The sequence below is a fragment of the Giraffa tippelskirchi genome, chromosome 5 (genome assembly GCF_054371585.1).
Source record: "Giraffa tippelskirchi isolate mGirTip1 chromosome 5, T2T-mGirTip1v1.2.pri, whole genome shotgun sequence".
In the NCBI taxonomy this organism is placed as follows: domain Eukaryota; kingdom Metazoa; phylum Chordata; class Mammalia; order Artiodactyla; family Giraffidae; genus Giraffa; species Giraffa tippelskirchi.
In genome coordinates this window covers 187,244,612-187,271,543 of record NC_137279.1, presented here as the reverse complement: position 1 = coordinate 187,271,543, position 26,932 = coordinate 187,244,612, and the positions used below count along the sequence as shown (strand labels likewise).

The window sequence follows — 26,932 nt, the reverse complement described above, 5'->3', positions numbered from 1 at the left end:
TCTGGTAGTTTGGAGAGAGAGAATTGGGAGTGTCCCGGCTTCTCTCCTGGCTTCTCCACAAAGTGAAGCCTGAGACCTGGATTTCTACTCAAAGCCTGGAGAGCGTGGGCTTCCCTGCCCTTCCTCTCATGGTGGGTTGGGTGGCCTCCAACACCTCCTCCCGGAAGAGCTGGGCTGAGGCTCTCTGTTCCCACTGGATTGCCAGCATCTCGGGAGCCCCTGGCCCAGAGCAGGTGCTCATTAGGTGAAGGCATGAAGGAGCTCACAGGTGCCTCCAGTTAGGGGTGTCCGCACAGAACCCCTGGGACCAGGCAGTCATGGCCATGGTCTGACCTGCTCACCACGCTACAGCCAGGGCATAGCATGTAGCAGGAGCTCAATAAAGTGTGTTCAATGAATGAATACATGATTGAGCACTTCAGGTGCCCAGGAAACACCTGAAGGAATAGATCCTCTCCCCGATGGCCACAGTGGTTTCTTCCCCTTCTTATTGGCCTCACAGAAGGACCATCCCTGGAGGCGGGAGACTGTGAAGGGTGCGCTCATGGTGATGTATGGCTGCGTGGCCTCGTACTGCCACCCGCAGATGCTTCTCATCCACGTGGACAACCCCATCACTGCCAAGATCATCCACCACTACTCCAGCAGCTGCCAGGTAAGCCTGGGATCCCACAGACAAGCCGTGCCCTGGCGATGCCCTCCTTGACCCCCAGGCTGGGGTGGGGGGAGAGTCACCCTATATCATTATCTGGGAACTGCCAGCCCCACCCAGGAGATTCGAGTCCTGGAGTCCTGTCTGTCACTCAGCATTTGGGAAGCCCATTGCCCCAGTCTGTGCTGTTTTCTGCTGCAGGGGTGGGGGGGGGGTGGGGGAGCAGCCCTTCCCCCATTTACCGAGTAGGGGTGATTGTGGTTTGTGGAAGTCACAGGACAAGCCCTTGCCAGCCTTCTCTCATCTCTGCCCCAATCTTGACACCTGACCCCGAGCCGTTTCGTAAGGGTCAAGAAAGAGGCTGTCTTCAGAGAGGTAAAGGGACTGGCTGCTTTCTTGGAAAGGCAAGGAGGAGAAAACTCAGGGAATAAAGGAGAAATGACTTTATTATTACTGTTTTGAAAACTGTGGTGAAGTACACATGACGTGAAATTTGTCATCATAACCACTTTTAAGCATGCCGTTCATTGGCATTCAGTTCAGTTCAGTTCAATCACTCAGTCGTGTCCAACTGTTTGCGACCCAATGGACTGCAGCACGCCAAGCCTCCCTGTCCATCACCAACTCCCGGAGTTTACTCAAACTCATGCCCATTGAGTCAATGATGCCATCCAACCATCTCATCCTCTGTCGTCCCCTTCTCCTCCCACCTTCAATCTTTCCAAGCATCAGAGTCTTTTCAGAGTCAGTTCTTTGCATCAGGTGGCCAAAGGATTGGACCTTTAGCTTCAGCATCAGTCCTTTCAATGAATATTCGGGACTTATTTCCTTTAGGATGGACTAGTTGGGTCTCCTTGCAGTCTAAGGGACTCTCAAGAGTTTTCTCCGACACCACAGTTCAAAAGCATCAGTTCTATGGCACTCAGCTTTCTTTAAAGTCCAACTCTCACATCCACACATGACTACTGGAAAAACCATAGCTTTGACTAGATGGACCTTTGTTGGCAAAGTAATGTCTCTGCTTTCAATATGTTGTCTAGGTTGGTCATAACTTTTCTTCCAAGGAGTAAGCATCTTTTAATTTCTTGGTTGCAGTCACCATCTGCAGTAATTTTGGAGCCCCCAAAAATAAAGTCTCTCACTGTTTCCCCATCTATTTGCCATGAAGTGGTGGGACCGGATGCCATGATCTTAGTTTTCTGAATGTTGAGTTTTTGGGTTTTTTTAATTAAATCAGTTTATTTTTGATTTTTTAACTTTACAATATTGTATTTGTTTTGCCATACATTGACATGAATCCACCATGGGTGCACAACAAAGAAAACTATAAGCAAGGTGAAAAGACAGCCTTCAGAATGGGAGAAAATAATAGCAAATGAAGCAACGCACAAAGAATTAATCTCAAAAATACACAAGCAACTCCTGCAGCTCAATTCCAGAAAAATAAATGACCCAATCAAAAAGTGGGCCAAAGAACTAAACAGACACTTCTCCAAAGAAGACATACAGATGGCTAACAAACACATGAGAAGATGCTCAACATCACTCATTATCAGAGAAATGCAAACCAAAACCACAATGAGGTACCATTTCACGCCTGTCAGAATGGCTGCTATCCAAAAGACTACAAGCAATAAATGCTGGAGAGGGTGTGGAGAAAAGGGAACCCTCTTACACTATTGGTGGGAATGCAATCTAGTACAGCCACTATGGAGAACAGTGTGGAGATTCCTCAAAAAACTGGAAATAGAACTGAATGTTGAGTTTTAAGCCAACTTTTTCACTCTCCCCTTTCACTTTCATCAAGAGGCTCTTTAGTTCTTCCTCACTTTCTGCCATAAGGGTGGTGTCATCTGCATATCTGAGGTTATTAATATTTCTCCCGGAAACCTTGATTCCAGCTTGTGCTTTATCTAGCCCAGCGTTTCTCATGATGTATTCTGCATATAAGTTAAATAAGCAGGGTGACAATATACAGCCTTAATGTACTCCTTTCCCTATTTGGAACCAGTCTGTTGTTTCATGTCCAGTTCTAACTGTTGCTTCCTGACCTGCATACAGATTTCTCAGGAGTCAGGTCAGGTGGTCTGGTATTCCCATCTCTTTCAGAATTTTCCACAGTTTGTTGTGATCCACACAATCAAAGGCTTTGGCATAGTCAATAAAGCAGAAATAGATGTTTTTCTGGAACTCTCTTGCTTTTAGATGATCCAACGGATATTGGCAATTTGATCTCTGGTTCCTCTGCCTTTTCTAAATCCAGCTTGAACATCTGGAAGCTCATGGTTCACGTACTGTTGAAGCCTGGCTTGGAGAATTTTGAGCATTACTTTACTAGCATGGCATTAAGTGCATTCAAGCTGTTGGGCAGCCATCACCATCACTCATCTCCAGAAATTCATCTTCCTAGACTGAAACTCTGTCCCCACTAGCATCAGTTCCCCAGTCCCCCTCCCCTTCTCTTGGCATCCACCCTTCTACTTCCTGTCTCTATGATGGTGACGCTCCAGGCATCTCATATAAACTGGAGTCACACCGTGTTTATCCTTTTGAGACTGGCTGATTTCATTTCCCCTAACGTCCCGAAGGTTCGTTCATGCCTTAAAAGCAAAACTGATTTGGCCTCCATAACTTACTCTGCCCCTGCGGTGACACACAGGGCTCGGAGCCTGTGGTCAGTGAAGGTGCCCCCTGACTGGCATTGCTGTACTCGGGCACAGGATGGAGGGGTTTGGGGATGCAGTGCCTGGCCCATGTCCCTGCCAGGTTGCTGAAGGGCAGAATGGGGCGGCTGTCTCTCAGAGTGCCCCTGACACTCGCACTTCCTCAGCACAGGAGAGGGTGTTCTGTGTGGCCGCAGGGTCCGGGAGCAGGGGCTTGGTCTTGGGGTCTTTGGGGCTCACTCACAAGGTCCTCCCTGTCCCTTGTCACGGTCACAGGACATCTGCCTCAAAATGGCCTTCATGAAGAGCGTGGTGCAGGTCACCGATGCCATCAAGAACATCAAGGACCTGGAAGACTTCCAATTCGCCCAAAAGGCGACCCTGACTGGCATTATCATGGTAAGCCATCTGGGGGGCTTCCTCCGTCCTGGGCAGTTTGGAGGTCTCACTCTGCTGACCTGAGGCCATCTGAGGCCCAAGGGGCGACAGGGGTCTCCGAGGCCCCACCTTTCTGAGTTCTGCTTTGACCCGACTGTCAGCGTTCTGATAAAGGTTTTCATGGCCAGAAAACATTCCAGAAGCCGGGGCTAAAGATCCCTGCCCTCGGGCCCGGTGATGCCCACAAGGTGTCTGGTTCAGGGCTGGGAGACAGAGCCCCATGGGTCAGCCCCCGGCTAGTCCTAGCGTTTCCCCATAGTCAGGACCAGGAGATCAGGCTCTGCCGTGAGAAGGACTTACAGCTACTTTTGCCCAGAACTTTGTTAAGATCTAGAAAGTGTCAGCTGTTCAAAGGCAAGAGGCAGCATCAGGGGCTGCTGAGGCTGTGGATCAGCCCCTGGCCCGCTTCCCTAGACCTCTCCACTCGCCTGCAATGGAAACCCTGACCCCTGGACACTCTGTGGCTGCATTGGCAGCAGCCTGGAGGGAAGGGAGATGCGGATGGAACAGCAGACCCTGAGAAAGAAACAGACATTCATCAGGCTCCCGCTCGGGGTCGAGAGCGACATGCATGTAATTTCACACCAGTCTGGCACAGGCCTGTGAACCAGGCCCCGAGTCCTCTTTTCACACCTGAGCAAGGGCTCAGGCTGAGGACATGATTTGTCCAAGGACATGCAGCCAGTAAGTGGCAGAATGAGCAAGAAGCCCCGGCCCATCTTAGCTCCACTCCTCCCATGAGATTTTGCTGCTTCCCCTGGCTTCTCTTGTGGCTTAGCTGGTAAAGAATCTGCTTGCAATGCGGGAGACCTGAGTTCGATCCCTGGGTTGGGGAAATACCCTGGAGAAGGGAAAGGCTACCCACTCCAGTATTCTGGTCTGGAGAATTCCATGGACTCTATTGTCCATGGGGTCACCAAGAGTTGGACACGACCGAGCGACTTCACTTAAAACGTCAAAGGCCAACTGATCATGAAAAGAATGAAAGTGCATGTGGTAGTGGAGCCCATCGTACAATGTCAGGTCCTTCTGACTGTAACCCAGGGAGTTCCCCTGCCATCGTGGTCACTGTCCGCCCAAACCTCTGCCCTGGCCATCGCAGGAGTCTGGATGGCTTGGCGGCTCACTACCCTGCTGTCCCGGCAGGCGATCATCAAGGCAGAATCGACTGACAGCCTGGTTTCTCCCGTGAGGACCATGGCCATGGATGCCCTCTCATACTTGAGGTGAGCAGGGCCCTTAACAAGACCCCCAGTGCCACCCTGGGCTGGAGACAAAGTCTGAGACCACCTCTCAGTGCCTTTGGGGGAAGGTTGCATCTCCTTTGGAGCTTCCCTGGTGGCTCAGATGGTAAAGAATCTGCCTGCAATGCAGAAGACGTGGGTTCAATCCCTTGGTCAGGAAGACCCCCTAGAGATGGGAATGGTAACCCACTCCAGATTCTTGCCTGGAGAACCCCGTGGACGGGCTATAGTCCATGGGATCACAAAGAGTCAGACACAAACACTTTCACTTTAAACTAAATTACTGGATTTGGGTAGGAGTGGGCGGGTCACGGAAAGGTGAAATACGGGACCCCTTTGGAGGGCAGGAGTTTAAAGTTTAAGTGGAGGGTGGCTCTCCCTTCTGAAGGCAAAACAGAGCCAATGAGGAACTTATAACAATTCTGATAACCTGCCCCACCACAGACTTAAATAAGGATCCCTGGAACTGAGCATTGCCTCTAGGGCCCTTAGAAAGCTCTCTTGTGATTCTAATATGCAACTAGGCTTGAGATCCAGCTATGAAGGAGACAGAAAGAGAATCAGCTGGCATGCATCACTCAGTTAGCTGCTACCACCAAAGGTTTATTAAAACACAGATGGCCTCCATTCCAGAAGTTTTTTGGTTTTAAGATCTTTTTTTTTATGTGGACCATTTCTAAAAAAGTCTTTATTGAATTTGTTATAGTTTTGCTTCTGTTTTATGTTTTGGCTTTTTGGCCACAAGACATGTGGGATCTCAGCTCTCTGGCCAGGGATCAAACCTGTGCCTCTGGCACTGGACGGGGGACTCCCAGGGAAGTCCTCCTCTCCAGGGTTTTTGATTCAGCCGCTCTGAGGTGGAGATATAGAATTTGCATTTTCTAATAAACTCCAGGGGGATGCTGTTGCTGCTCCTGGTCCAGATATTACAGTTGAAAACTCCTGGGCCAGGACAACCAGAAGCAAAGTCTATGGTTGCAGTCAGGGAGGACCAATGGAATGTTTCTGAACAGGGGAGAAAGAGGTTCAGAGCAGTCAGTGATAGGAGAGGTGGCTGTGGACGCTTGAGTCTCCCGTTCAGTCACAGACAGACACTGGACGGTGGTGGGTGGAGCTAGGGCCCTTGGGGAGGGACAGATGCCTGAACCCCCAAATAGAGAAGCTGGCCCCTCCCTCATTCTGTGACATGGCTCCTCCCACCGCCCCCCCCCAAACTGGGCAGAGCAGGGTCTCAGCTCCCCACGGATCACTCCTCTTATCACTTCTTTCTCTAGCAAACTGAAGCCTTTCTACTCCACAGAGGAAAACAGTGAGCTGATGGATATTAGTATACACTCTGTAATTTCTCTCCAATGCCCAGGAGAGAGCAATGAGTCCATTAAGGTAGGTCCCTCTGGGCCAGCTCATTTTCTGGGTCAGGACTTGGAAATTGATGTTAACATGGGCAGTGCTGGGAGCCCACCATCCTGGACCACCTGGGAGTGGTCAGGGGCATCAAAGTACAGCAGGCTCTGTCAGTAAGTGTAAGGTGATGCTAGCTGCTATAACAGATACACTCTGAAATCTTCACGGTTTAACAAGATGACTGTTTTTCTCACTCGAAGTCCAGTTGGCAGCAGAGGTGGAGAGGGGGCTGCTTCCTGCAGTTGTTCAGGAACATGAACAGACAGAGGCCCCATGGCTCCTCAGATGGGCAGTGGTACCCAGGTGGAGAGACAGTCTGGAGGATTTATGAGCCACTTGGCCCTCCTTATTGTCCAGAACTTGGTTACATGGCTCCACCTACCTGCAAGGGATCCTGGGAAATGTAGTCCCTGACTGGATGACTGTTTCCCAATAAGGTTGTGGAAGAGGAGGACAAATCTCCTGTGGACAGGGAGCCATCTGTGCCTCCAGGTCCTGGCCCTGGACGCAAGGAGTCAGGAGAGCTGGGTTCTAGGAGTCCAGTTCCCTCCTTTGCAAAATGGGTTCTTCTTGAGGTTGTCTTATACGTCACATAAGGAGCGTAAAGAACTCAGTCTGAGCAGAAGTCAAAAGGAAGTTACCAGACCATCTCAGAATATTTGACCCTGGCGTGGGCCCACACAGAGTCCTGGCAGGTGGCTATTTCCCCATTGCTGCCGAGCTCTCCCCTCTCTTGGCCACAGACCCTGTATACGAACGCCCTATGTGCCCTGGAGCAGCTGATGGAGGGCCTCATGCAGAGACAACTAGACCCCAAGGGGCTGCAGGAGATGGTGCATGTGAGTTGCCTGGTGGAGGGCCAGGAGCCAGTGGTGGCCACTCCTCCCAGAATGTTGGTCTTAGGGCCAGACTGTCAGTGGGAAACAAGCATGCATTAAGAATTGATTTGGTAATTTTCTTTAGACAAAGCTTCAAGCTGGCTGAAAAGGTACAAGAACAGTACAAAGAACTCCTGCATGACTTTCACCCAGATCCACGATTCTTAGTATTTTGTGACATGTTCTTTTTCCTTTTCTTTTTTTTTTTCCTCTTTACATTACACACACACACACACACACACACACACACACACCCCTTTTGAATCATGGAGAGTTAGCTACAGACATCACAAGAATCTTCTCTTATATAACAATATACTATTCAAAATCACGGAATTTAACATTGATACCAAGCTGTAGTCTAATCAGTTTTCCATATTCATATTTCACAAATTGCTCAATAATGACCTTCATAGTTATTTCCTCCCAGAACCAGGATTAAATCTGGATTACAAATTGCATTTAATTGTCTTATCTCTTTTGTCTCTCTCCTTCAATGTGGAACAGTTTCTCAGTCTTTGTCTTTCATAATCTTGGTATTTTTGAATATAGTATTGCTAGGGCTTTTTTAAAAATTTGATTGTTTGCTTTCTTATTATTGATTTTTCAGAGGCTGTATATATTCTAGAAGCAAATCCTTTATCAGATATGTGATTTGCAAATATTTTCTCCTGGTCTGTGACTTGCCTTTTCATTAATTTCATAGGTTCTTTTGAAGAGAAGAAGTTTTTAATCTTGAAGAAGTCTAATTTATTATTTTTTCTTTTATGGATCATGCTTTTGGTATCATGTCTAAGAAATCTTTACTAACCAAGGTCACAAAGATTTTCTCCTAGATTTTCTTCTAGAACTTGATAGTTTCAGGTTTTACATTGAAGTCTATGATGTATTTTGAGCTCAGTTTTCAAATATGGATCAAAGTTTAATTTGTTTTAATTTTTTTGCACATGGATAACCAATTGTTTCAGCACCATTTGATGATTTGATGGAAAGACTGTCTTTGCTCCACTGAATTACCTTTGCATCTTTGTCAGAAATCAATTGACCGCATACGTGTGGGTCTATTTCTAGATACCTGTTCTGCTCTATTGATGTTTTTGTCCATCTTTACACCAGTGTCATCCTGTCTTCATTATCCTGTCAACATTATAGTAAGTCTTGAAATCAGGAGCAGATAGTGTAAGTCCACTGACTTTGTTCTTTGAGGCTATACCCCACAGATATCGATACATTGTGTTCTAATTTTAGTTTCAAGATGCATTTTCATTTCTCTTTTGACTTCTCCTTTGACCCATGGGTCATCTAGAAATTTCCAAATATTTGAGAGTTTTCCAGAGACCTTTTTGGTTTTGATTCTAATTTAACTCCTTTGTAGTCTGAGGACATACTTTTTACAATTCAAAGTCTTTTAAATCCATCGAGACTTAATTTGTTGCCCACGTATGATCTGCCTTGGTGAACGTTCTGTGTGTGCTTGTAAAGTATTCTGCTGCACTGAATGATGTGTTCCTAAACATCACTTAAGCCAGGGATTGTTGGAAGTGTTGTCCAAGTTTTCTACAGCCTTCCTGATTTTGTCTTCTCTGTCTTCCTCTTTCTGAGAAAGACGTACTGAAATCTCTGTCACTGTGGATTTGTTGGTTTCTCCTTTCAGTTCTATCAGTTTTTGCTCCCTGTTTTGCCAAGCTGCGTTGTTAGGTGCAGGAGCATGCAGGTGCTGGGGTGCAGGATGGACTGTGCTAGTGGCATTTTCACCTACAGGCAGACACTTGGAACAAAGCCAAACTCATCAGCCAAGCACCAGCTTGGTGAGGATGTTGGCATTGTTCTCTGTTTGCTCATGGCCTCATCTCCCTAGTGTCGGGGGCAGGGGGACCTGGGAACCTCCCAGAGCTTGGAAAATCAGGCTCTGAGTGGGAGAGTGGAGGAGAGCAGCAGTTGGCCAGGAAAGGCTGGTCTCGGGACTTTAAAGTCCCATCTGTGTTCTGGGCTCTCCCCTTAGCTCCTGGAGAAGTGGATCTTGTCGGAGAAAGAATGGGAGCGGGAGAAGGCGGTGAACCTCCATCTCCATCTCATGCAGATCTATGTCCAAAGCATCGGTGTCTGTGTGAGTCCCGGAGCCCCGCCCCCCACAGCCTGCCTTGCTGACACCCACAGGGAAATGCCAGTCTCTATCCCAGGAGAGGAAATGCCTCTGAAATCCAGTTCTGCCCCTGGAGAGACCCTTGGGAAGAGGCTGCCTCACTGGGGAATGTCGAAGGAGACCCAGAAGGAGCTGGCCCTGGGCCTCCGGGGTGGTGAGAGAGGATGGGCAGGGTGTGGTGTGGATCCGGGTTTTGAGGAGCCTGAGGTTCACACAGGGGTGAGGGCCCTCTTTAAGAGAACAGGGTACATGATTATGAATACCACATTGATTAGGAAAGTATTTACTTAGAGTGAGAAAATGAATCACTACAAAATGACAAATTTTACAAAGCTTAACAAATGCCATCCACATCGCAAAATCTAGAAAAGCAATGAGGTTTTTTGGTGATGGAGCCTCTGACATGGCTCCACAAGCCCTCTTTTCTTCCTGCATTTTTTGGGCTCCTACTCTTCGACTGTCTAGTCTTCAGGGATGGCCTTGGGAGGAGGAAGATGGGGTCTTGGGGCCAGTGCACGGTGAGGACAAGGTGGGGCAGGACCGCAGCCCTGGAGCACCGTCCAGGTGGGACCCAGGCCCAGCAAAGTGAACCAGTGGCTGAGACCAGTGCTAAGTAACTCGGTGCTGCACAGTGTTTCACCTGGACTCTCGGTCGTGAGTCTCACAACACCCGCTGAGAGAAGGGGCACCATTGTTGCTAAGGCAGTGCGAGTGCAGTTAGAAAAGACTTTCCAGACACACAGCATTTCAGAAGGGAGTGAGTTTATTAAGAACGAAAAGCAGAGATGATGTGGGCCCTGCAAGCACAGTGAGCCGACCTCCTGACAGACTGGGGAGACCCAACAGTTTTCATGGGTTGGTAGTCAATTTTTATAGCCTCAAGACAAAGAAAATTCCTGGGGGAAGGTTGGCATTAGGGTGCTGTAGAGTGACTACCAGGGTGGGCATCTTTGTCTAATTTGGGGGTCAGGAAGCCTGCTGGTGATGATCACGGGAAATTTGGCAATGGTTACCAAGGGGCTCAGTCAGTTTCAGAGGTGACCTTGGTTCTGGGCTCTGCTTCTGTGGCCTTGGTACAGGGTTTGCACTTGTGGCTTTGGAGCAGGACTCAACAATTATCATCTCTGATGAGTAGCAGACAGGAACAAGAGGGTGTGAGGCTAAGACTCTCCCAGGTCACGCAGCTAGGGAGTGGGGGAGCCCAGATTTGAAGGCAGGACTCAGTTATAGGAACAAGGCAGGCACTGGGACCTAGCATCTGGGCCTGGGTCACGTGGCGACATCGTAGCTGCTCAGCCTCCCGGGGCCCAAGCTGGGGGAGCCTGGGGACGGAAGCTCGGGCTTGGGCAGATGGTGGCATCCTCTCCCTTCCCAAACAGGGGTGCTTTCAGAGCAGGGTTCACTGTCTTTGGCCCCTGGATGCACTGCCCTCGGGCATCACCAGGTGTGCTCAGCTGGACAGAGGGTGTGAGCTCTGAGGTCTCCCGTCCCTCAGATCCCGCTGAAGCTGGGGCAGTTTGGCAGCCTGGTGGGACTCATCGCACCAGGCACCTGCGACTCACACAGAAAAACCCGCCTGGCCTCCATGGATGTCCTGGCCAGCCTGCTGGATCTTCACGGTATGGGAGGGGTGGTGCCGGTGGGCAGGACCGGGGATCTCCAGGCCGAGAGGGAGGACCAATATCAGGCAATCAGCTGTGGGGCTGTCCTGGGGGGCGGCGGGGATTGTGGTCTCTCTATAGACAAACAAGGGTGACCAGCGGGGGCGGGGGGTGCAGAGTTCACTGAGAGGTCATGGAAGCTTCTAGAAGGAGAGGCTCATTGGGTCAGCACGACTCGCTGATGGCACATGAGGGGCCCCACTGGACAGGGCCGCCTCACAGATACTAAGGATGCAGCGGAACCAGCCAGAAACAAACTCAGAGGGGAAGGCAGTTGGGGGACCTTCAGGGTGGGTTTGCCTCTGGCTCAGCAGCTGGCAGAATGCCCATCTGAGCTGTGCACAGAGATGGTTCCAGGGGCCAGGCAAGAGGGATGGGATGTCCAGATGCTGGAGAGTGGTCCAGGCCCAGGGAGCCAAGGCAACCCAAGGGCCGGGGGTGGGAGCATGGGCGGGGGAGGAAAGGGGCCCACCATGATGTGGGCCCTTGGTCCTGAACGATCGTGCCTAACGTTGTATCCCACCAGCAAGCCAGACCTGCTCCTCCTGGGGCGCCTCCAAGGAGCTGGAGCTTGAGAAATGCAAGGAGGACCTGCAGGGCTCAGACATGGAGAAGATTTTTGGCGTATCCTCCAGAATCGCCAAGGTGATGAGCAGGAAGGCTGTGTGGGAGAGGCCTCCAGGTGCCTGGGCCATCTCTGGGGGCGGGGCCAGGATCCTCCTGATGGTCTTCCCTGGGTCTTCCACAGCCTTTGGTCCAACTCAAGTCATGTGTATTTAAGTGACCTATGATATGTACAGTACCCACTGTGGTGCCTGGCACACAGTAGGTGTGTCACAGACTCCAGCTGTCTTTTCTTTGTCTATATCATGTGCTACACTGCGGGAGCCCCAGAAAGAACTGAACAGGGGGCCCTGCACACAGGTGTCGGCCCACGGGCAGGCTGATGGCACCCGGTCACTACAAGTGTCCAGGGCTGCCCAGACCCTTGGGGCTGCAGAGGGGCGAGGCCTCTTCTGCCTCAGGGGCCAGAGGAGGGTCTGTGGATTGTGGGGGGTGGGGGGTGTGCATCAGCAGGACAGATCAAAGGGCTGCAGGACTCAGAGCACACTCCCAGGGAAGGTGCAGGGCCGTAGAGGCAGGGCTGGGAGGGTCTGGGGAGAAGCTTCCTGTGCGGGGTTCAGAGGGGTGGGGGCAGGCGATGGGGTGAGGGAGGGGTTGGCGAGTGTCCCCCAGGCTTTGATGTTGAGTGATCTCCAAGATGGCCTGTGATTGACAGGGCCGGAGGCTGGAAGGGGGAGAGAGGAGGCTGCGGGATGGTTTGCGGGAGGAGGGGGGCTGGGCTGGGGCTGCGACACTGAGCAGAGAGGGGCAGGCAGGGGAGCCCTTGGGCTTGGAGTTGGACCCAGGAACAGCCTGCTCTGGCTGTAGGTGGCCTGCTTGCAGTTCAACTGCGACGAGGTGGTCTCGCTGGTCCAGAAGCTCTGCGAGAACTTCGGGGCCATGGACCTCCAGCACGACAAGGCCTCTGTCACCTGGATATGCACCTTCCTCCAGATGCGGGTCAAGGAGCTGGAAGACAAGGTGACAGCCCACGGCCGGGCCTCCCGGGGCCTGGGGCTGCCTGGTGCATCCAGCCTAGAGGGCCAGGCAGAGGGGCCCAGCCTCGCTTGCTAAGGGCTCCCCACCATCCCCATGTCCCTGATTATAAAGAGGGGGAGGAAGTCGGGTTCTGGAAGGGGAAAGAACCTGCTGAAGAAGGCTTGATCTGTGAGTGGATGCTGGGCTGGAGGCACGAGGCTGGCCCTCCTGGAGAGTGGCACCTCCCATGCTGAAAATGTAATAAAATCCCCGAAGAGACCAGAGGATGCCTGGGAAGTGGCTGAGCTGTGCCCGGCCCCTGGCAGGTTAGCCTGCCCAGCGTCCACTTGGGCAGGAGGAGGGGTGTGTGGTGTGGGGAAGGCAGGGGGCCCCCGAGGGCGGGCTGTCCGGTGATGCCCTGACCCCACCCCCAGGTGGCTGAGATCCTGGGTGCCATCCTGGTGCACCTGCCTGTGGTGGACCACCAGGAGGTGCGGCGCCTACTGATCGAGGGCATCTTTCTGCTGGCCCACTACCACCAGGAGACTGTCCTCACGGCGCTCCTGCGTCAGCCCCTGCCCATGGAGAGGTGGGTGCCCGGGTGCGGGGCCACCCCCTCCCGTGCCCCCCAGACTGGCCTGACCCGCCACCACGGACACATCCCAGGAGCCTGGGGCCTTGAGCGGTGCCTTGTCTGACCTTTGGCAGGGGAGGAGGGTGGTCATACCCCCCTCCTTGCATCTCTGTGGGTGGTACAGCCTCTGGGAACCTCGGACCTGGAGCCTCGATGCTCCAGCTCCGTGCTATCGAGCTGGAGTCCGGATCTCACATCTCACGGGTCCTGGCCACCCCTCTGGGCTCTCCCTTCGACAGCCCTCTCCTCCCTGCAGAGGACGGAACTCTGGGCCGGACAGACTGCAGGACGTGGTCCCCAGGGCCCGAGCAGGCCTCTGGAGAAGCTCCACTCGGCCCTTCCCCCTTTCCAAATGGGGCCCCGAGAGGGAAGTGACCCAGGTGCCCAAGGAGTGAAATGACAGCCCCTCAGGCTCTCAGGTGGCCTCACAGGGAAGCAAGGCAAGCCTTCCTCTTCGTGTTATCTTGAACTGCACCCAGTGCCTTGTCTGTGTCACGGCATTGCGCAGGCAGCTGGTAGGAGCTCACCAGTTTGAGTGAGTGTGCTGGGATCAAATTGGTATATACTGGGGAGGGCCCAGAAAGAGGGGGGCAGGCGTCCCCAGAGCAGCAGAGACCAAGGAACGAAGGGCAGCCTTGAGGCTTGGTGGAGAGAGACGTGGCAGATGCTGGGAGCAGACAGAAAAGAGAGTTTCGAGCACAGGTGTCAAACGTGTGAGATGCAGGCCTGGCCCCACGTGCAGCTGCTTCTCTGAAGGGCAGCCCTTCCCCGGGTCCAGGTTGGAGAGCATTGCCATGCAAGTGGCGTGCTTTAACGAGGGTTAGCCCCTCTCAGAGCAGTGCTGGGCTGGGGCCTCTGGCAGGCAGGCTTTCACTGTATTAGTTAGCTATTCCTGCATAACAGATTGCTTCCAGCTTGGACGCTTGGAACAACACCTGGTTATCATCTGGTCTGTGTGGTCAGGTGCTTGGGCGTGGCCAAGCCAGGCTTTGGTTCAGGGTTTCAGACGCGTCAAGGTGTCAGCCAGTCTCCGTTCTTTCCTGGAGCCCAGGGCCGCCTTCGAACTCATGTGGCTGTTTGAGTTATAGGGCTGAGGTCCCCACTTGCTGATTTCTTGCACGCCTGTGGCTTCTTTCTGTGTGTTTTTAATGAGTGTGTTGTGCCCACCGTTCTCTTTGGTTCCCATTGGGCCCCGTCACATTTTCCCCATCCTTGACAAAACTCACTTATCTGCCCTTACGCGTTTGGTTCTGTGGATTCGAATAGGCAGGCTGATCCTGTTGGATTCGTGGCTTTAGCCCTTTAGCGCCCACCAGACCCCACCTGCCTATACCTGTGTGTAGAGGCTCCTTAACTCACTGTCCCTCCCCTTCTCAGCAGGGCTTCGGGCTTGGACTTGGGGTCAGGAAGGCCGCTCCAAGCTGTAGTCTGGCAGATTCCCTGACCTCCTCGGGCGGCATTTCTTCTTCTGTGGAAATGGAGACGAAGGCTCCTTGCACCTAGATGTGTTGGGAGGAGGAAGTGATAGGTATCAGCAAGCTGCCTGACACACCTAGGCACTGGGAGGCTATGACTGGACGTGTCCATGAAGTCATCACACAGTCGGCCCGGTGGGGACTCCCGGGTCCCCTAGCAGCAGAGCTGGGCCTTCCGAGAGAGAGAGAGAGAGAGAGAGGGCCGTGGCTTCCCAGGAGGACCATGGGCAGAGGTGCGGGGCGGGACTCGGCCTCTGGTTGTGCAGCCTTGGTGGCTCGCTCCCCTCCTAAGACCCTGCCTCCAAGGTCCAGCCCCTACTCCGGGGGCTGCCGGGTGGTCCTCGGGGGGCTTTGACCTGCCAGGGCACATGACCCCAAACCCACAGTCCTTGTCCCCATCTCTGACTAGCCACCTGAGGGAGGTGTGGCTGGCTGTGGCCGAGAATGTGCCCTTTGCCCGGACGATGCTCCACGCGCTGATGGGTCGGCTGCAGGCAAGGTTCTCGCCCAGGGCCAACGCAGCCTCTAAGGCTGACGTCTGGCGCCTGGCGGCGGTGGACCCTCTGATGGTGAGGCGGGGGGCGGGCCTGCCTCGGGGGGCTCAGTAGGACCCCTGCCGCCTCCGGCTCTCCTCTCTCCTCTCTGCAGACCCTGTGCACCCTCCACCTGCTCGTGGAGAGGATGGACTGGGACGACAGGCTCCTGGATCTCTTCCCGGATCTCATCTACACGCTCCTCCTGCAGCTGGGTGGCAGCCAGGGCCCGGAGGCTGTGTCGCCCGTGCTGAAGACGTGGAGACTCGTCCACACGGGGACCCTCCCTGAGGAGGTCAGCCTGAAGAGGTGCGCTTGAGTGTGGGAAGGTGCGGTGTGCTGAGGCTGTGAGCCTGGGCTGGATGCAGTCACTCGACTGGGGACTTGCCTGGTGGTCCAGTGGCTAAGACTCCGAGCTCCTAATGTAGAGGGCCCCGGTTCAATCCCCGGTCAGGGAACTAGCTCCCACGTGCTGAAATGAAGACCCTGTGAAAGTGTTTGTTGCTCAGTAGTGACCAACTCTTTGTGACCCCATGGACTGTATGTAGCCCATCAGACTCTTCCCTCCATGGGATTCTCCAGGCAAGAATACTGGAGTGGGTAGCCATTCCCTTCTCCAGGGGATCTTCCCGACCCAGGGATTGAACCCAGGTCTCCCACATTGCAGGCAGATTTTCTACTGTAAGGCCGTGTAAAGCCAAATAAATAAATTTTCTTAAAAAAAAGAAGAAGAAGAAAAAGTCACTGGACTACAAGTGTCACCTCCACTGAAAGGTCCTCGTTTTCCCTTCTTGATGGGGAGGAGAAATTTCTGGAAGCTCAGCTTATGACCCTCCCTTATGTGGGTCCAGCACTGTGTGGTTTTCAGAGTTTCCAGACCCACCGTCTCCCACGACTGCTCTTGGGCCCTGAGCAAATCTCCCTGACTGTGCTGGGTGCCCCTTCATGGGCCTGGGTGTGGAGCTTACCCAAGAGCTTATCGAAGGCAGGGTGGGTGCTCCCAGTAGGTCAGCCTCACCCTCAGGCGGCCCCACCTTCTTCCAGGATCACAATCAGATCCATGCAGCTCTTGTTCAGGAGACTCAACAGTGAGTCTCTGCTTTGCACCCTGGAGGAGCAGGGCGTGTGGACGCTTCTGGAAAGCAGCTTGACGTTCCTGCAGGGAGTCAGCCAGCTGGCCAGGTGGGTGCCTGGCTCCCCAGGGCTCCATCGTCTGGCTAGAAGGTCTGGGCCTCCCGGCTAAATGCCTTACTCCGGAGGCGGGGGGATTGCCATGTTGACCCACATCCCAGACTCTGAGTGGCAGGAGGGTGCAGGGCAAAGGAAATATTTTCTTCCAGCCCTTCCTGCTCCAAGGCAAGAAAGCGAGGTCCCAGGTGGGTGGGGTGTGCCCAGGGTCACAAAGGGCTTCCTAGCCGGGCCAGGACGGCAGGACCGGGAGTTCCTTCCTGGGTCTAGACCCTCATTCTGGTCCCCTTTTTGTAAAGTGGAGAACTGGGTCCATCCCTGGGTTGGGAAGATTCCCCTAGAGAATCTTCCAGTCTTATGGCCTGGAGAATTCCGTGGACAGAGAAGCCGGGCAGGCTACAGTCCATGGGGTCGCAGAGTCGGACACTTGCGCTTTCACTTTTTATAAAGAGGAGGTGGAGGGTCCGTACTTCAGTGACCCCCTGACCTGGGAGCCCAGCTCTGTGCGCCCTGCTGCAGAGTGGCTGTGCCGGGCAGGAGCTGAGAAGCCCCTTCCGTGGTGCCGTCCCTGCAGGTTGTGGGTGCAGAGCCCCGAGGGCTGCTACAGGCAGAGACTGTCGGAGCTGGTGCTCAGGGGCCTGGCCTCGGAGGCCCTGAGCTGCCGCATCAGCAGCACCGCGGTCTGCGTGGAAGTGAGGCCCTGGCGGGGGTGTGGAGGGCTGGGCGGGGGGCGGGCGGGACCTGCGGTGGGGTGGTGGGCGACCCCTGGGCTGTCCTGAGGGCTCATCTTAGGAAAGGCACCCGGGCTCTGAGTCCGGGGTTGGAGGGACAGGCGAACATCCCTCATTCCCTCCTCCATTCATTCATCAAGCTCTTAATTCAGGGCGGGCACCAAGGGGAAAGGGGTTGAGACCTGCCCTGTGCCCTGTAGGACAGCTGCCAAGGGCCGCGTGATGTGGTGAGTGCCAGCAACCCGGGGCCAGAGGAGGGCTTCCTGGGAAGGCTGGGCAGAGGGCTCTGAGAGGCGAGCCAGGCTGAGCCGGGCAGGAAGGCCCAGAAGGGGGGTCAGAGCCTCTGGTGACCAGCTACCTTTCCTTATTGGGTCCTGAGGGAATTGGCCAGAAAACTTTTGGGGGGAAATCTTGATGGCTGTCTGACACCCAGGGTGTCATCAGAACCAACCATCGCCCTAGGGTGGGGCTGGTAGACTTGTTCTGTAGAAGGCTGAAGAATCAGTTTTCCATTCTGGGGTCACCCACTGGCTATTTAGTTTTCTTAAGGTTTATAATGGGGCTTCCCTTGTAGCTCAGTCGGTAAAGAATCTGCCTGCACTGCAGGAGACTTGGGTTCAATTCCTGGGTCGGGAAGATTCCCCTGGAGAAAGAAGGGCAACCCACTCCCCCAGTACTCTTGCCTGGAGAATCTCCATGGACAGAGGAGCCTGGCGGGCTACAGTCCACTGGGTTCAAAGAGTCGGACACGACTTAGCAACTAAACCACCACCACCAAGGTTTATAAAACACAGGTGCACCCAGGCATGCCAAAGGGCTCCCCGTGGTCCCCAGGGCCCAGCGTTTTGGGTGCGAGCCCAGGAGTGACTCTCCGAGGCCCAGGTGAGTAGAATCCGGGCATCTTGTGCATTTCTGCTCTGACTCAGTGGGCGTGGCTCTTGCACACCGTGGCCGCTCCCATTATGTTAACCAAAGGAACCAATGACCAAAGGGTGTGTTCCTATGGATAACACTCAGCTAGGATTTCCGCATCGGAGCCCCAAAGCGACCCCGTGAGGCAGGTACTGCTGTCGCCCTTTTTACAGGGGAGGAAGCTGAGGTTCTGAGGGGTCCAGGGACTTGCCAGGGTCCCACAGCTGGCGGCGGAGGAGCCCAGAGCCGGCCCCGGGAGGTGGAGCTCCGAAGCTCTCCTGTTCCCAGGGACGCTGCTCTGGGCATTGAGCCGCATCACCTGTCCCGTTCTGAGGCTGAGGAACGAGAGCCTCTCTCGGGAGTGACTGTGAACAGCTCTCCTTTCCAGCTCATGAGTGACCCGATCCTGCACCAGGAGAAGCTGCTGAGGCGGGCGGTGCTGATGCTGGAGAAGGGCGCGGAGCAGGAGGACGAGGTCCTGCGGGTGCTCTCCCTGCGCGCCCTCGGCAACATGGCCCTTGGCGCCCCCAGGAAGGTCCGCGGGGGCCGGGCCGGGGGCGGGGTGAAGCGCCCCTGCCGGCGTGTCCCGGGCAGCCAGGAGGGGGCTGACGGCCTCATGTCCCCCAGGTGAGGCAGTACCGGAAGCTCTTACTGGAGAAGGGCCTGTGCTCCCTGCGGGGGCCGGGCGTGAGCACCAGCGTGACCTCCGAGGGCCTGGAGGTCCTGGCCAAGGTATTGGTCGAGCTGCGGGAAGGGGACCTGGGGTCCAGCTTCAACGCCATCTCCGAGCAGTGCAGAGCCTTCTTTGACAACGTGAGTCCACACTGGCACCTTGCTTGGCCCTGGCCCTCACAGGGGTCCCCATGAATGGCTGCTCAGTAGACAGGTGACCACTGCTCATGCCCTAAAGGAGAGAGGAGCCCTGGAGTGAAAAGGGCTGCAGTTCGGACTTGGGTGCTGATGTATCAGTTGGCTTATCATGGGAGCTGGGTAAAAAAAAAATTTTTTTTGCTCCAGGGCCCTTTGGACACCTGTGATGTGTGGGGTGGGCCTCTGCTAGGTTGGGGTGGTAGGCGATCAGATCCAGGGCAGCCCCCATCTAAGGAGGAGAAGGTCACAAACACCAGAATACTGCCCAGTCCCCAGAGCCCTGCAGGAGGCACTCCATCCTGATGGAATGATCCAGAAGGCTTTGCAGGCACCAAGGCGTTTAAGAAGGTCCAGGGCGAATGGCTGGGGTTTTGTTGGGCTTCTCGCTTCCCACGTTTCAGAAAGAGCTTGTCCGTCTTGGCTGCAGGAGAGCGAGCTGCTGCGTTTAAAAGCCTTCATCCTCTTCGGGAAGCTGGCACAGGTGGTCAGGATTTCCAAGAAGCATTTCTTCAAGCAGGAAGTGAAGAAAGCCTGGGTGCCCCTCATGCTACATTGCCAGGACCCCTGCTCCGATGCCGCCCAGGTGAGACATACCTGGGCTGTGTGAGCAATGCCCGTTGTCCCCACAAAGGAACACATGCTTCGGGGCAGCCGCCCTGGCTAGCTGGGGTGTCCCCCACCTCACTCAGTCTTCCTGGGACCCCAGAGGTCACCATCTGCTGGTTCCTCCCACCAGGCTGAGAAAGGGACCAGTCAAGACAACCCGCAAACTGGCTGATTGAGGAGTCTCGGCTCTGTGAGGGGAAACATGGCATACTTTCCTTCCTCTCCAGATGCCTTCACCAGCCACCCTTTGTTCTGTCTTTCAGTCACTATGTTCTGTCCGACCCTGGGACCACATGGACTGCAGCACGCCAGGCTTCCCTAGCCTGCACTGTCTCCCAGAGTTTGCTCAGATTCACATCCATTGAGTCGATGCTGCTATTCAACCATCTCATCTTCTGTCACTGCTTTCTCCTCCTGTCCTCAATCTTTCCTGGCATCAGAGTCTTTTCCAATGAGTTGGCTCTTCACAGCAGATGGCCAAAATGTTGGAGCTTCAGCTTCAGCATCCGTCCTTCCAATGAATATTCACGGTTGATATCCTCCTTTAGGATTGACTGGTTTGATCTCTTTGCAGTCCATGGGACTTCCAGGAGTTTTCCCCAGCACCACACTTTGAAAGCATCAGTTCTTCTTCACTCAGCCTTCTTTATGGTCCAACTTTCCCATTCATACAAGACACTGGAAAAACCATAGTTTTGATTATACGGAGCTTTGTTGGCAAAGCCATTTGTCTCTGCTTTTTAATATGCTGTTTAGGTTTGTCATAGCTTTTCTTCCAAGGAGTAGCGTCTTTTAATTTCATGGCTGCAGTCATTGTCTGCAGTGATTTTGGAACTCAAGAAAATAAAATCTGCCACTGTTTCTACTTTTCTCCCATCTATTTGCCATGAAGTGATGGGTACAGATGCCATGATCTTAGTTTTTTGAATGCTAAATTTCAAGACAGGTTTTTCACTCTGCTCTTTCAACCTCATCTCATGGCTCTTAAGTTCCTCTTCACTTTCTGCCAATAGAGTGATGTCATCTGCCTATCTGAGGCTGTTGATATTTCTCCCTGCAATCTTGATTCCAGCTTGTGATTCATCCATCCCAGAATTCCACATGATGTACTCTGCATATAAGTTATTTAACAGGGTGACAATATACAGCCTTGTTGCACTCCTTTCCCAATTTTGAACCAGTCTGTTGTTCCATGTCTGGTTCTGTTGCTTCTTGATCTGCATACAGGTTTCTCAGGAGACAGGTAAGGTGGTCTCGTATTCTCATCTCTTTAAGAATTTTCCACGTTTTGTTGTGATCCACACAGTCAAAGGCTTCCCTCGTGGCTCAGACAGTAAAGAATTTGCCATCGATGCAGGAGACTCATGTTCAATCCCTGGATTGAGAAGATCCCCTGGAGAAGGGAATGGCTGCCCACTCTAGTATTCTTGCCTGGAGCATTCCATGGACAGAGGAGCCTGGCGGACTACAGTCCATGGGTCTCAAAGAGTCAGACACAACTGAAGCAATTAACACTTTCATCATCCTCACTGCCTTCTATCAAAAGTTTACAGTCCTTTCATGTTTTATCAGCAACTCACCTGGAGGCAGGGCTTCAGAGAAGAAAGTGACCGCCTACCCCAAAAGGGAATGAGAGGCTTTGATGAAGGAGCCACAAAGAAGAGAGGCCAGCATGGCTCGGGGCCCCCATGGGTGCTGTTGCCACGCCTGCTCCTGGGGGAGCACACACCCCAACCCCCTTCCCTGCCCTCCATTCCAGTACCTTCCTATGGCCCAACCCCAGCAGAGACCGAGACCAGGGGCCTGGTTCCTGCTGGTGACAGGGACAGGGAGAGCTGGGGAGAGGGGGTCTGGGGGCTTGCAGCCAGGCCCCCAAACCCCAGGCTCCTGGAGGGGTAGGTCCCGGCAGGGCTGCTGAGGGCACCAAGTGCTGGCCAGTGGCTGAGGGGGCAGTGGGGCTGCATCGGCACCCATGGGGCTTCTTAGTAAACACACCCAAGGTGTCACACGGGCCAGTAGGGCTTGGCTCCCAGGCATCCCCCTGGGGCTCATCACCCCACCCTTCTTTGGCTTCATGAGGCCTTTGGGGGCTGCCCTCTAACTCACTGATGGAACGCCAGCCCCGCCAGCCCCACCCCTCGAGTGAACCCCCCGGGTCTGCCTGACGCCTCTCCTGCCTCCTGTCCTGTGTCCTGCAGGCCTGTGTGGCTACCATGTTTCACTGTGTGCACTTCTGGGGCTGGAAGGCCCTGGAGAGCGCCGCGGACCACAGTGACGCCACTGCCCCCAAGGAGATGACCGGTTTCCAGATGGCCCTGTGCTCCATCCTGGTGAGGAAGCTGAGGCAGGGGACAGCCCCAGGGGCTTGGGGCTTCATCCTGTGATCCTGCTAAACATGAGGTGTTGAGACCAGCTCTGTCCGACAGAAAGCGAATGCAAAACACATACCCATTTTTAAGATTTCTGTTGAAAAAGGTGAAATGAGGTGAAACCAAATTTAATAATAGATTTTATATAACCCAGTAGTTCCACATCATTGTCATTTCAACAGACAATCGATATACAATTATTAATGTAATAGTTTACCTCTTTGGGATAATGCCTTTAGTATCCAGGAGGCACTTTACACTTAATTCAGACTAGCCTCGTTGGTTGGATGGCATCATCGAATCCATGGGCATGAGTTTGAGCAAACTCCGGGAGATAGTGAAGGACAGGGAAGCTTGGCATGCTGCAGTCCATGGGGCACAGGAAGTCGGACACAACTGAGCAACTGAACAACAGCAAGCCACGTTTCAGGTTCTCAAGGACCATGTGTGGCCAGTGGCTACCAAATGGGACAGTGCAGGTTGTGGACGAGTGTAATCTCTGTGGGCCAGTGTAGAGTAACAGAAACCTGAAGGTCCTTAAGTTGCCCATCTGCTAATCTGCTGTGTGACTTTGATATGTGCACTTGCCCTCTCTGGGCAGACCCTCTAGTATCAGCCAGATGGGCATCTGTGACCAGGTGACTGCCATCTGTGAGCAGCCAGTCTGCAGGACCTCCTCTTCCATGGCTCTGGGCGTCACTTGTTTTTTGCAGACTCAGAAAAAGCCTGCTGTTCTCTACAACTTCTTGCTAGAAACAATGACCTATGTTAAAAGCAACTTGTCAAGGATCAGAATCGCTGCATGTAACTTGGCAGGTGAGCAGGCAGGTCTCCTGATGCAGGAGGGACCTTGAAGACCATCTAGTCAGACCCAGGTCTGGAGTGGGGACACGTGTTGGGACTCAGGCTCGGGCAGAAGTCCCCCATGTGTTTCCCATGGCACTTCATACCTGCCCGATGCTGAAATAGACGCCCTGAACTAAACCCTTAACAGAAACTCTCATCAGGTGGAACCAAATCTCTCGCTGACCTAATATTCGTGTGATGGGCATTTCTGGCTATCATTTTAGGAATCATTATGAAGCAGATGTCTGTGCATTACTTGAAAAAGCTGGATTTTCCGGCATTACGGAATTGTAAGTAGTGGAGATTCAAGTATGAGTCAAAAATGAGTCCACCCTGCTCATCTGGGAGCTTAGTGAAACCGCCTGAGGGGAGAGTCAGCTGACTCTGGTTGTATTTGGGATGGCGGGTGGGGGTGGCTGGGGCACAGAGAGGGGATGAACCTGTGGGGGGCTTTCTAGGAGGACAGCTCTGATGGTTCCCTGTGCTTTCTGCCTGCTCCGCATCATATACATTGATGCCTCTGGCTGCTCCACACAGCAGCTGGGGCCTGGGGGTCATCTTCCTGTCGCTGTTGAAGTGACGGAAATCCCCAGGGATGGGAGAGGCGTGTGGAGACATGACTGCATCTGCCATCTTCCGAATTCACACTCAGGGCGGGGATGAAGTTAAAGCCCCTGTGAGCCCCTTGCCCTGAAGTCAGCTCTCATCAGCACTACCCAGGGCGGGCGGAGGATGAGAGCCCTGCTGCCGGGGCCCTGTCCTCCTCCTCACACGCTCACTCTCAGCTCTCCAGGAGCTACAGCTGGACTCAGATCCCGGGGTTCGGAGGGCAGCCCTGGAGACTCTCAATATCTTGGATACCTGCAGTCAGCAGCGGCTTTTGGCTTCATCTGAAGGAATCTCCTAGGTGGTCCAAGTGCAAAACGTACCTGCCTTTCTCCTGGGGGCCAAACCCCGCCGCGGCACTGCGAACCACTTTTAATTCAGTTTGTAAGAAAAAGTATTGTTCTTAAATAATCAGTGCCCCTTTCTTTCCTCCCATTGAAATAAACCTCCCTTGCTATTTGGAGAGCAGATTCCTGACTGCAAGGTGATGACGCCCCAGAGCTGAGACAGTGGGTGAAAGGAAATTTCAGTCCTAGCGGGGATGTTTCATTCCTGTGTCCCCTGAGTGTGTGTGTGCGTACGTGTGTGTGTGTGTGTGTGTGTGTGTGTGTGTGTGTGTGTGTGTGTGAGGCCAGAGGATCTGGGGTCCCCTTTGTGTCTTCACTGCATTTCAGTTCCTCCCACATGGACGGTGTGTCCACTGCCTGGCTCTGTGCTGGGGCGGCCAGGGGAGCCCAGCTGCTGTCCAGCCCTGCTTCCGGGAACCCCGCTCTTACAGGGAAAGGAGACACCTCCCAGTGACCGTGATGCACCCCAGGGTGAGGGAGGGCGGCCACCAGTGAGGGCAGTGCTGGTGCCCGTGCACAGGGTGTAACTCAGGGGGGCCTCAGGGAGGAAGTGACACCACACCATCCACCCTCATCTTTTTCATATCAGGGTCCACTGGGCCAGGATGCGAAGGGACCCAGTGAGACCTGGAGCAGAATCCATGAAAGGTCAAAAGGGAGGAATTATGTTCAAGTCCAAGGAACAGACAGGGGGAGAAGGGCAGGGAAACTCTTCCTACACTTATGCTGCCAGCAGGACAGTCTCGGGGTGTCCCCAGAGCAGATGAAGGTTGGATTCCCAAACCAGTCCCACTGTATAAGCCCAAGGCAGTCACCACCCTGGGCCCATGAGTGGGAGGACTGCAAAGCAGTCCAGAAAACCAACCCGCACCAGAGGCTTCCCGGCAGACTGGTCTCACACTCCTGGTGGTGCCCACGGAATAGACAGTGAAGTTATCTCCTGCCAAGTGATGAAGATGGTGGCTGCTGGAAGACTCAAGTCCCAGTGACACAGCGGGAAAGGAATGTGCCCTTCAGTATAGGTCCTGGGAGAAGCTGTACAATTGCACAGTCCGGTCTCTGATCAATTCCATTCATGCCTGTGAAAGCATTTCCATATGGTTTATAGACCTAAACTAAGAAAGCAAAAATTTAAGACAATATAGTCATTTTGATCCTGAGAGTAGGGTAGGATGTCCTTTAAAAGTAATAAGAGAAACCAGTTAAAAATTAAGGATTAACTTTTCCATGTTAAAATATATCTTCTGGGACTTCCCTGGTGGTCCAGTGGTTAAAATTCCATGCTTCCACTGCAGGGAGCTCAGGTTCTGTCCCTGGTTGAGGAACTAAGAGCCTCATGCCATGCAATGGAATTTAAAATAAAAAAAAAGAAAATTTCTTGAATAAAAATGAAGATACAACATATCAACATAAAAATTAAAAATAAATGTATCTTTTGTACAATAAAACATCGTAAAGGTAAGTAAGTCACAGATGGAAGAAGTTAGTTGCAATTTATATAAAACTAGGTTGGTTCATATAAGCAGATTGGCAAACAGAATATGCCCAAATCAGTAATCCAGCAAATTTAAAAAAACAGTGTCACAGGAGGATGCTTGAAAAGCCAGTAGGAGGCTGGTTTGGGAGGTGACTGGGCTTGACTGAGGTCATGAGGGTAGGGCCCTCTTGATAAGATTGGTGCCCTTTATAAAAGACACAGGTAGCTCCTGCTCTCTCCACGTGACACAAGAAGGTAGCCATCTGCAGGCCAGGAAGTGGGTCTTCCCAGAGCCCAACTGTGCTGGCTCCTGGATCTCAGCCTTCGTCTCCAGAAGCACAGTTCTGTTGTTTAAGTACCCAGTCTCTGGTGTTTTGTTATGGCAGCAGAGCTGGCTAAAACACTCAGGTGACGTTGCAGTGTAAAGCTGTGGGCGGAAAGGGTACATCCATACAGGGAGATGGTCACCTCGGGTAGGGCGATGGGAAGGAAAGGTGTGCAACTTAATCTTTAATCAACTTTAAAAACCATTGCACACAGTAACGTAGTAACGACCATTTACTCAGGATGTTGGTATATGGGATTTGTCACTGTCTTGTGAATATTTGCAATATTTTATTTAAAAGTTACTGTCCATTAAGTAAACTAAAAAGCTTTTGCACAACAAAGGAAACAAGATGAAAAAAGAACCTTCAGAATGGTTGAAAATAATAGCAAACAAAACAACTGACGAAGGATTAATCTCCAAAATATACAAGCAGCTCCTTCAGCTCAATACCAGAAAAACAACTCAATCAAAAAGTGGGCAGAAGACCTAAACAGACATTCTCCAAAGAAGACCCATTGATGACTACTAAACAGGTGAAAAGATGCTCAACATAGCTCATTATTCAGTTCAGTTCAGTTCACTCGCTCAGTCATGTTTGACTCTTTGCGACCCCATGAACTGCAGCACGCCAGGCCTCTCTGTCCATCACCAACTCCCGGAATCTACCCAAACCTATGTCCATCGAGTCAGTGATGCCATCCAACCGTCTCATCCTCTGTCATCCCCTTCTCCTCCTGCCCCCAATCCCACCCAGCATTAGAGTCTTTTCCAATGAGTCAACTCTTCACATGAGGTGGCCAAAGTATTGGAGTATCAGCTTCAACATCAGTCTTTCCAATGAACACCCAGGATTGATCTCCTTTAGGATGGATTGATTGGATCTCCTTGCAGTCCAAGGGACTCTCAAGAGTCTTCTCCAACACCACAGTTCAAAAGCATCAATTCTGCGGTGCTCAGCTTTCTTCACTGTCCAACTCTCACATCCATACATGACCACTGGAAAAACCATAGCCTTGACTAGACAGACCCTTGTTGGCAAAGTAATGTCTCTGCTTTTTAACATGCTATCTAGGTTGGCCATAACCTTCCTTCCAAGGAGTAAGCGTCTCTTAATTTCATGGCTGCAATCACCATCAGCAGTGATTTTGGAGCCCAAAAAAATAAAGTCTGACACTGTTTCCCCATCTATTTCCCATGAAGTGATGGGACCAGATGCCATGATCTTAGTTTTCTGAACGTTGAGCTTTAAGCCAACTTTTTCACTCTCCACTTTCAGTTTCATCAAGAGGCTCTTTAGTTCTTCTTCACTTTCTGCCATAAGGGTGGTGTCATCTGCATATCTGAGG

The 26,932-nt window shown here is 52.8% G+C and overlaps 1 protein-coding gene across 14 annotated transcripts in view; it reads left to right on the top strand.

The window, feature by feature from the left end:
• MROH2A (maestro heat like repeat family member 2A) overlaps positions 1–23,902 on the top strand; it is a 52,377-nt gene extending 28,475 nt beyond the window's left edge. For 6 of the 14 annotated variants that reach the window (XM_081491070.1, XM_081491067.1, XM_081491078.1 and 3 more), the window contains 21 exons: positions 503–655; positions 3,592–3,714; positions 4,900–4,979; positions 6,272–6,380; positions 7,145–7,240; positions 9,282–9,386; positions 10,918–11,041; positions 11,610–11,728; positions 12,515–12,667; positions 13,099–13,253; positions 15,183–15,342; positions 15,422–15,615; positions 16,351–16,488; positions 17,069–17,186; positions 18,526–18,672; positions 18,765–18,950; positions 19,435–19,590; positions 21,812–21,943; positions 22,696–22,798; positions 23,053–23,118; positions 23,614–23,902. In XM_081491070.1, coding sequence (XP_081347196.1) covers positions 503–655; positions 3,592–3,714; positions 4,900–4,979; positions 6,272–6,380; positions 7,145–7,240; positions 9,282–9,386; positions 10,918–11,041; positions 11,610–11,728; positions 12,515–12,667; positions 13,099–13,253; positions 15,183–15,342; positions 15,422–15,615; positions 16,351–16,488; positions 17,069–17,186; positions 18,526–18,672; positions 18,765–18,950; positions 19,435–19,590; positions 21,812–21,943; positions 22,696–22,798; positions 23,053–23,118; positions 23,614–23,735 — 2,739 coding nt within the window. In that variant the 3' untranslated portion in view covers positions 23,736–23,902. Of the gene's footprint in view, positions 1–502; positions 656–3,591; positions 3,715–4,797; positions 4,980–6,271; positions 6,381–7,144; positions 7,241–9,281; positions 9,387–10,917; positions 11,042–11,609; positions 11,729–12,514; positions 12,668–13,098; positions 13,254–15,182; positions 15,343–15,421; positions 15,616–16,350; positions 16,489–17,068; positions 17,187–18,525; positions 18,673–18,764; positions 18,951–19,434; positions 19,591–21,811; positions 21,944–22,695; positions 22,799–23,052; positions 23,119–23,613 lie in introns of all 14 variants that reach the window. The other 8 variants (XM_081491075.1, XM_081491077.1, XM_081491074.1 and 5 more) reach the window with 4 other exon arrangements.
• The last annotated feature ends 3,030 nt before the right edge of the window (positions 23,903–26,932 follow it).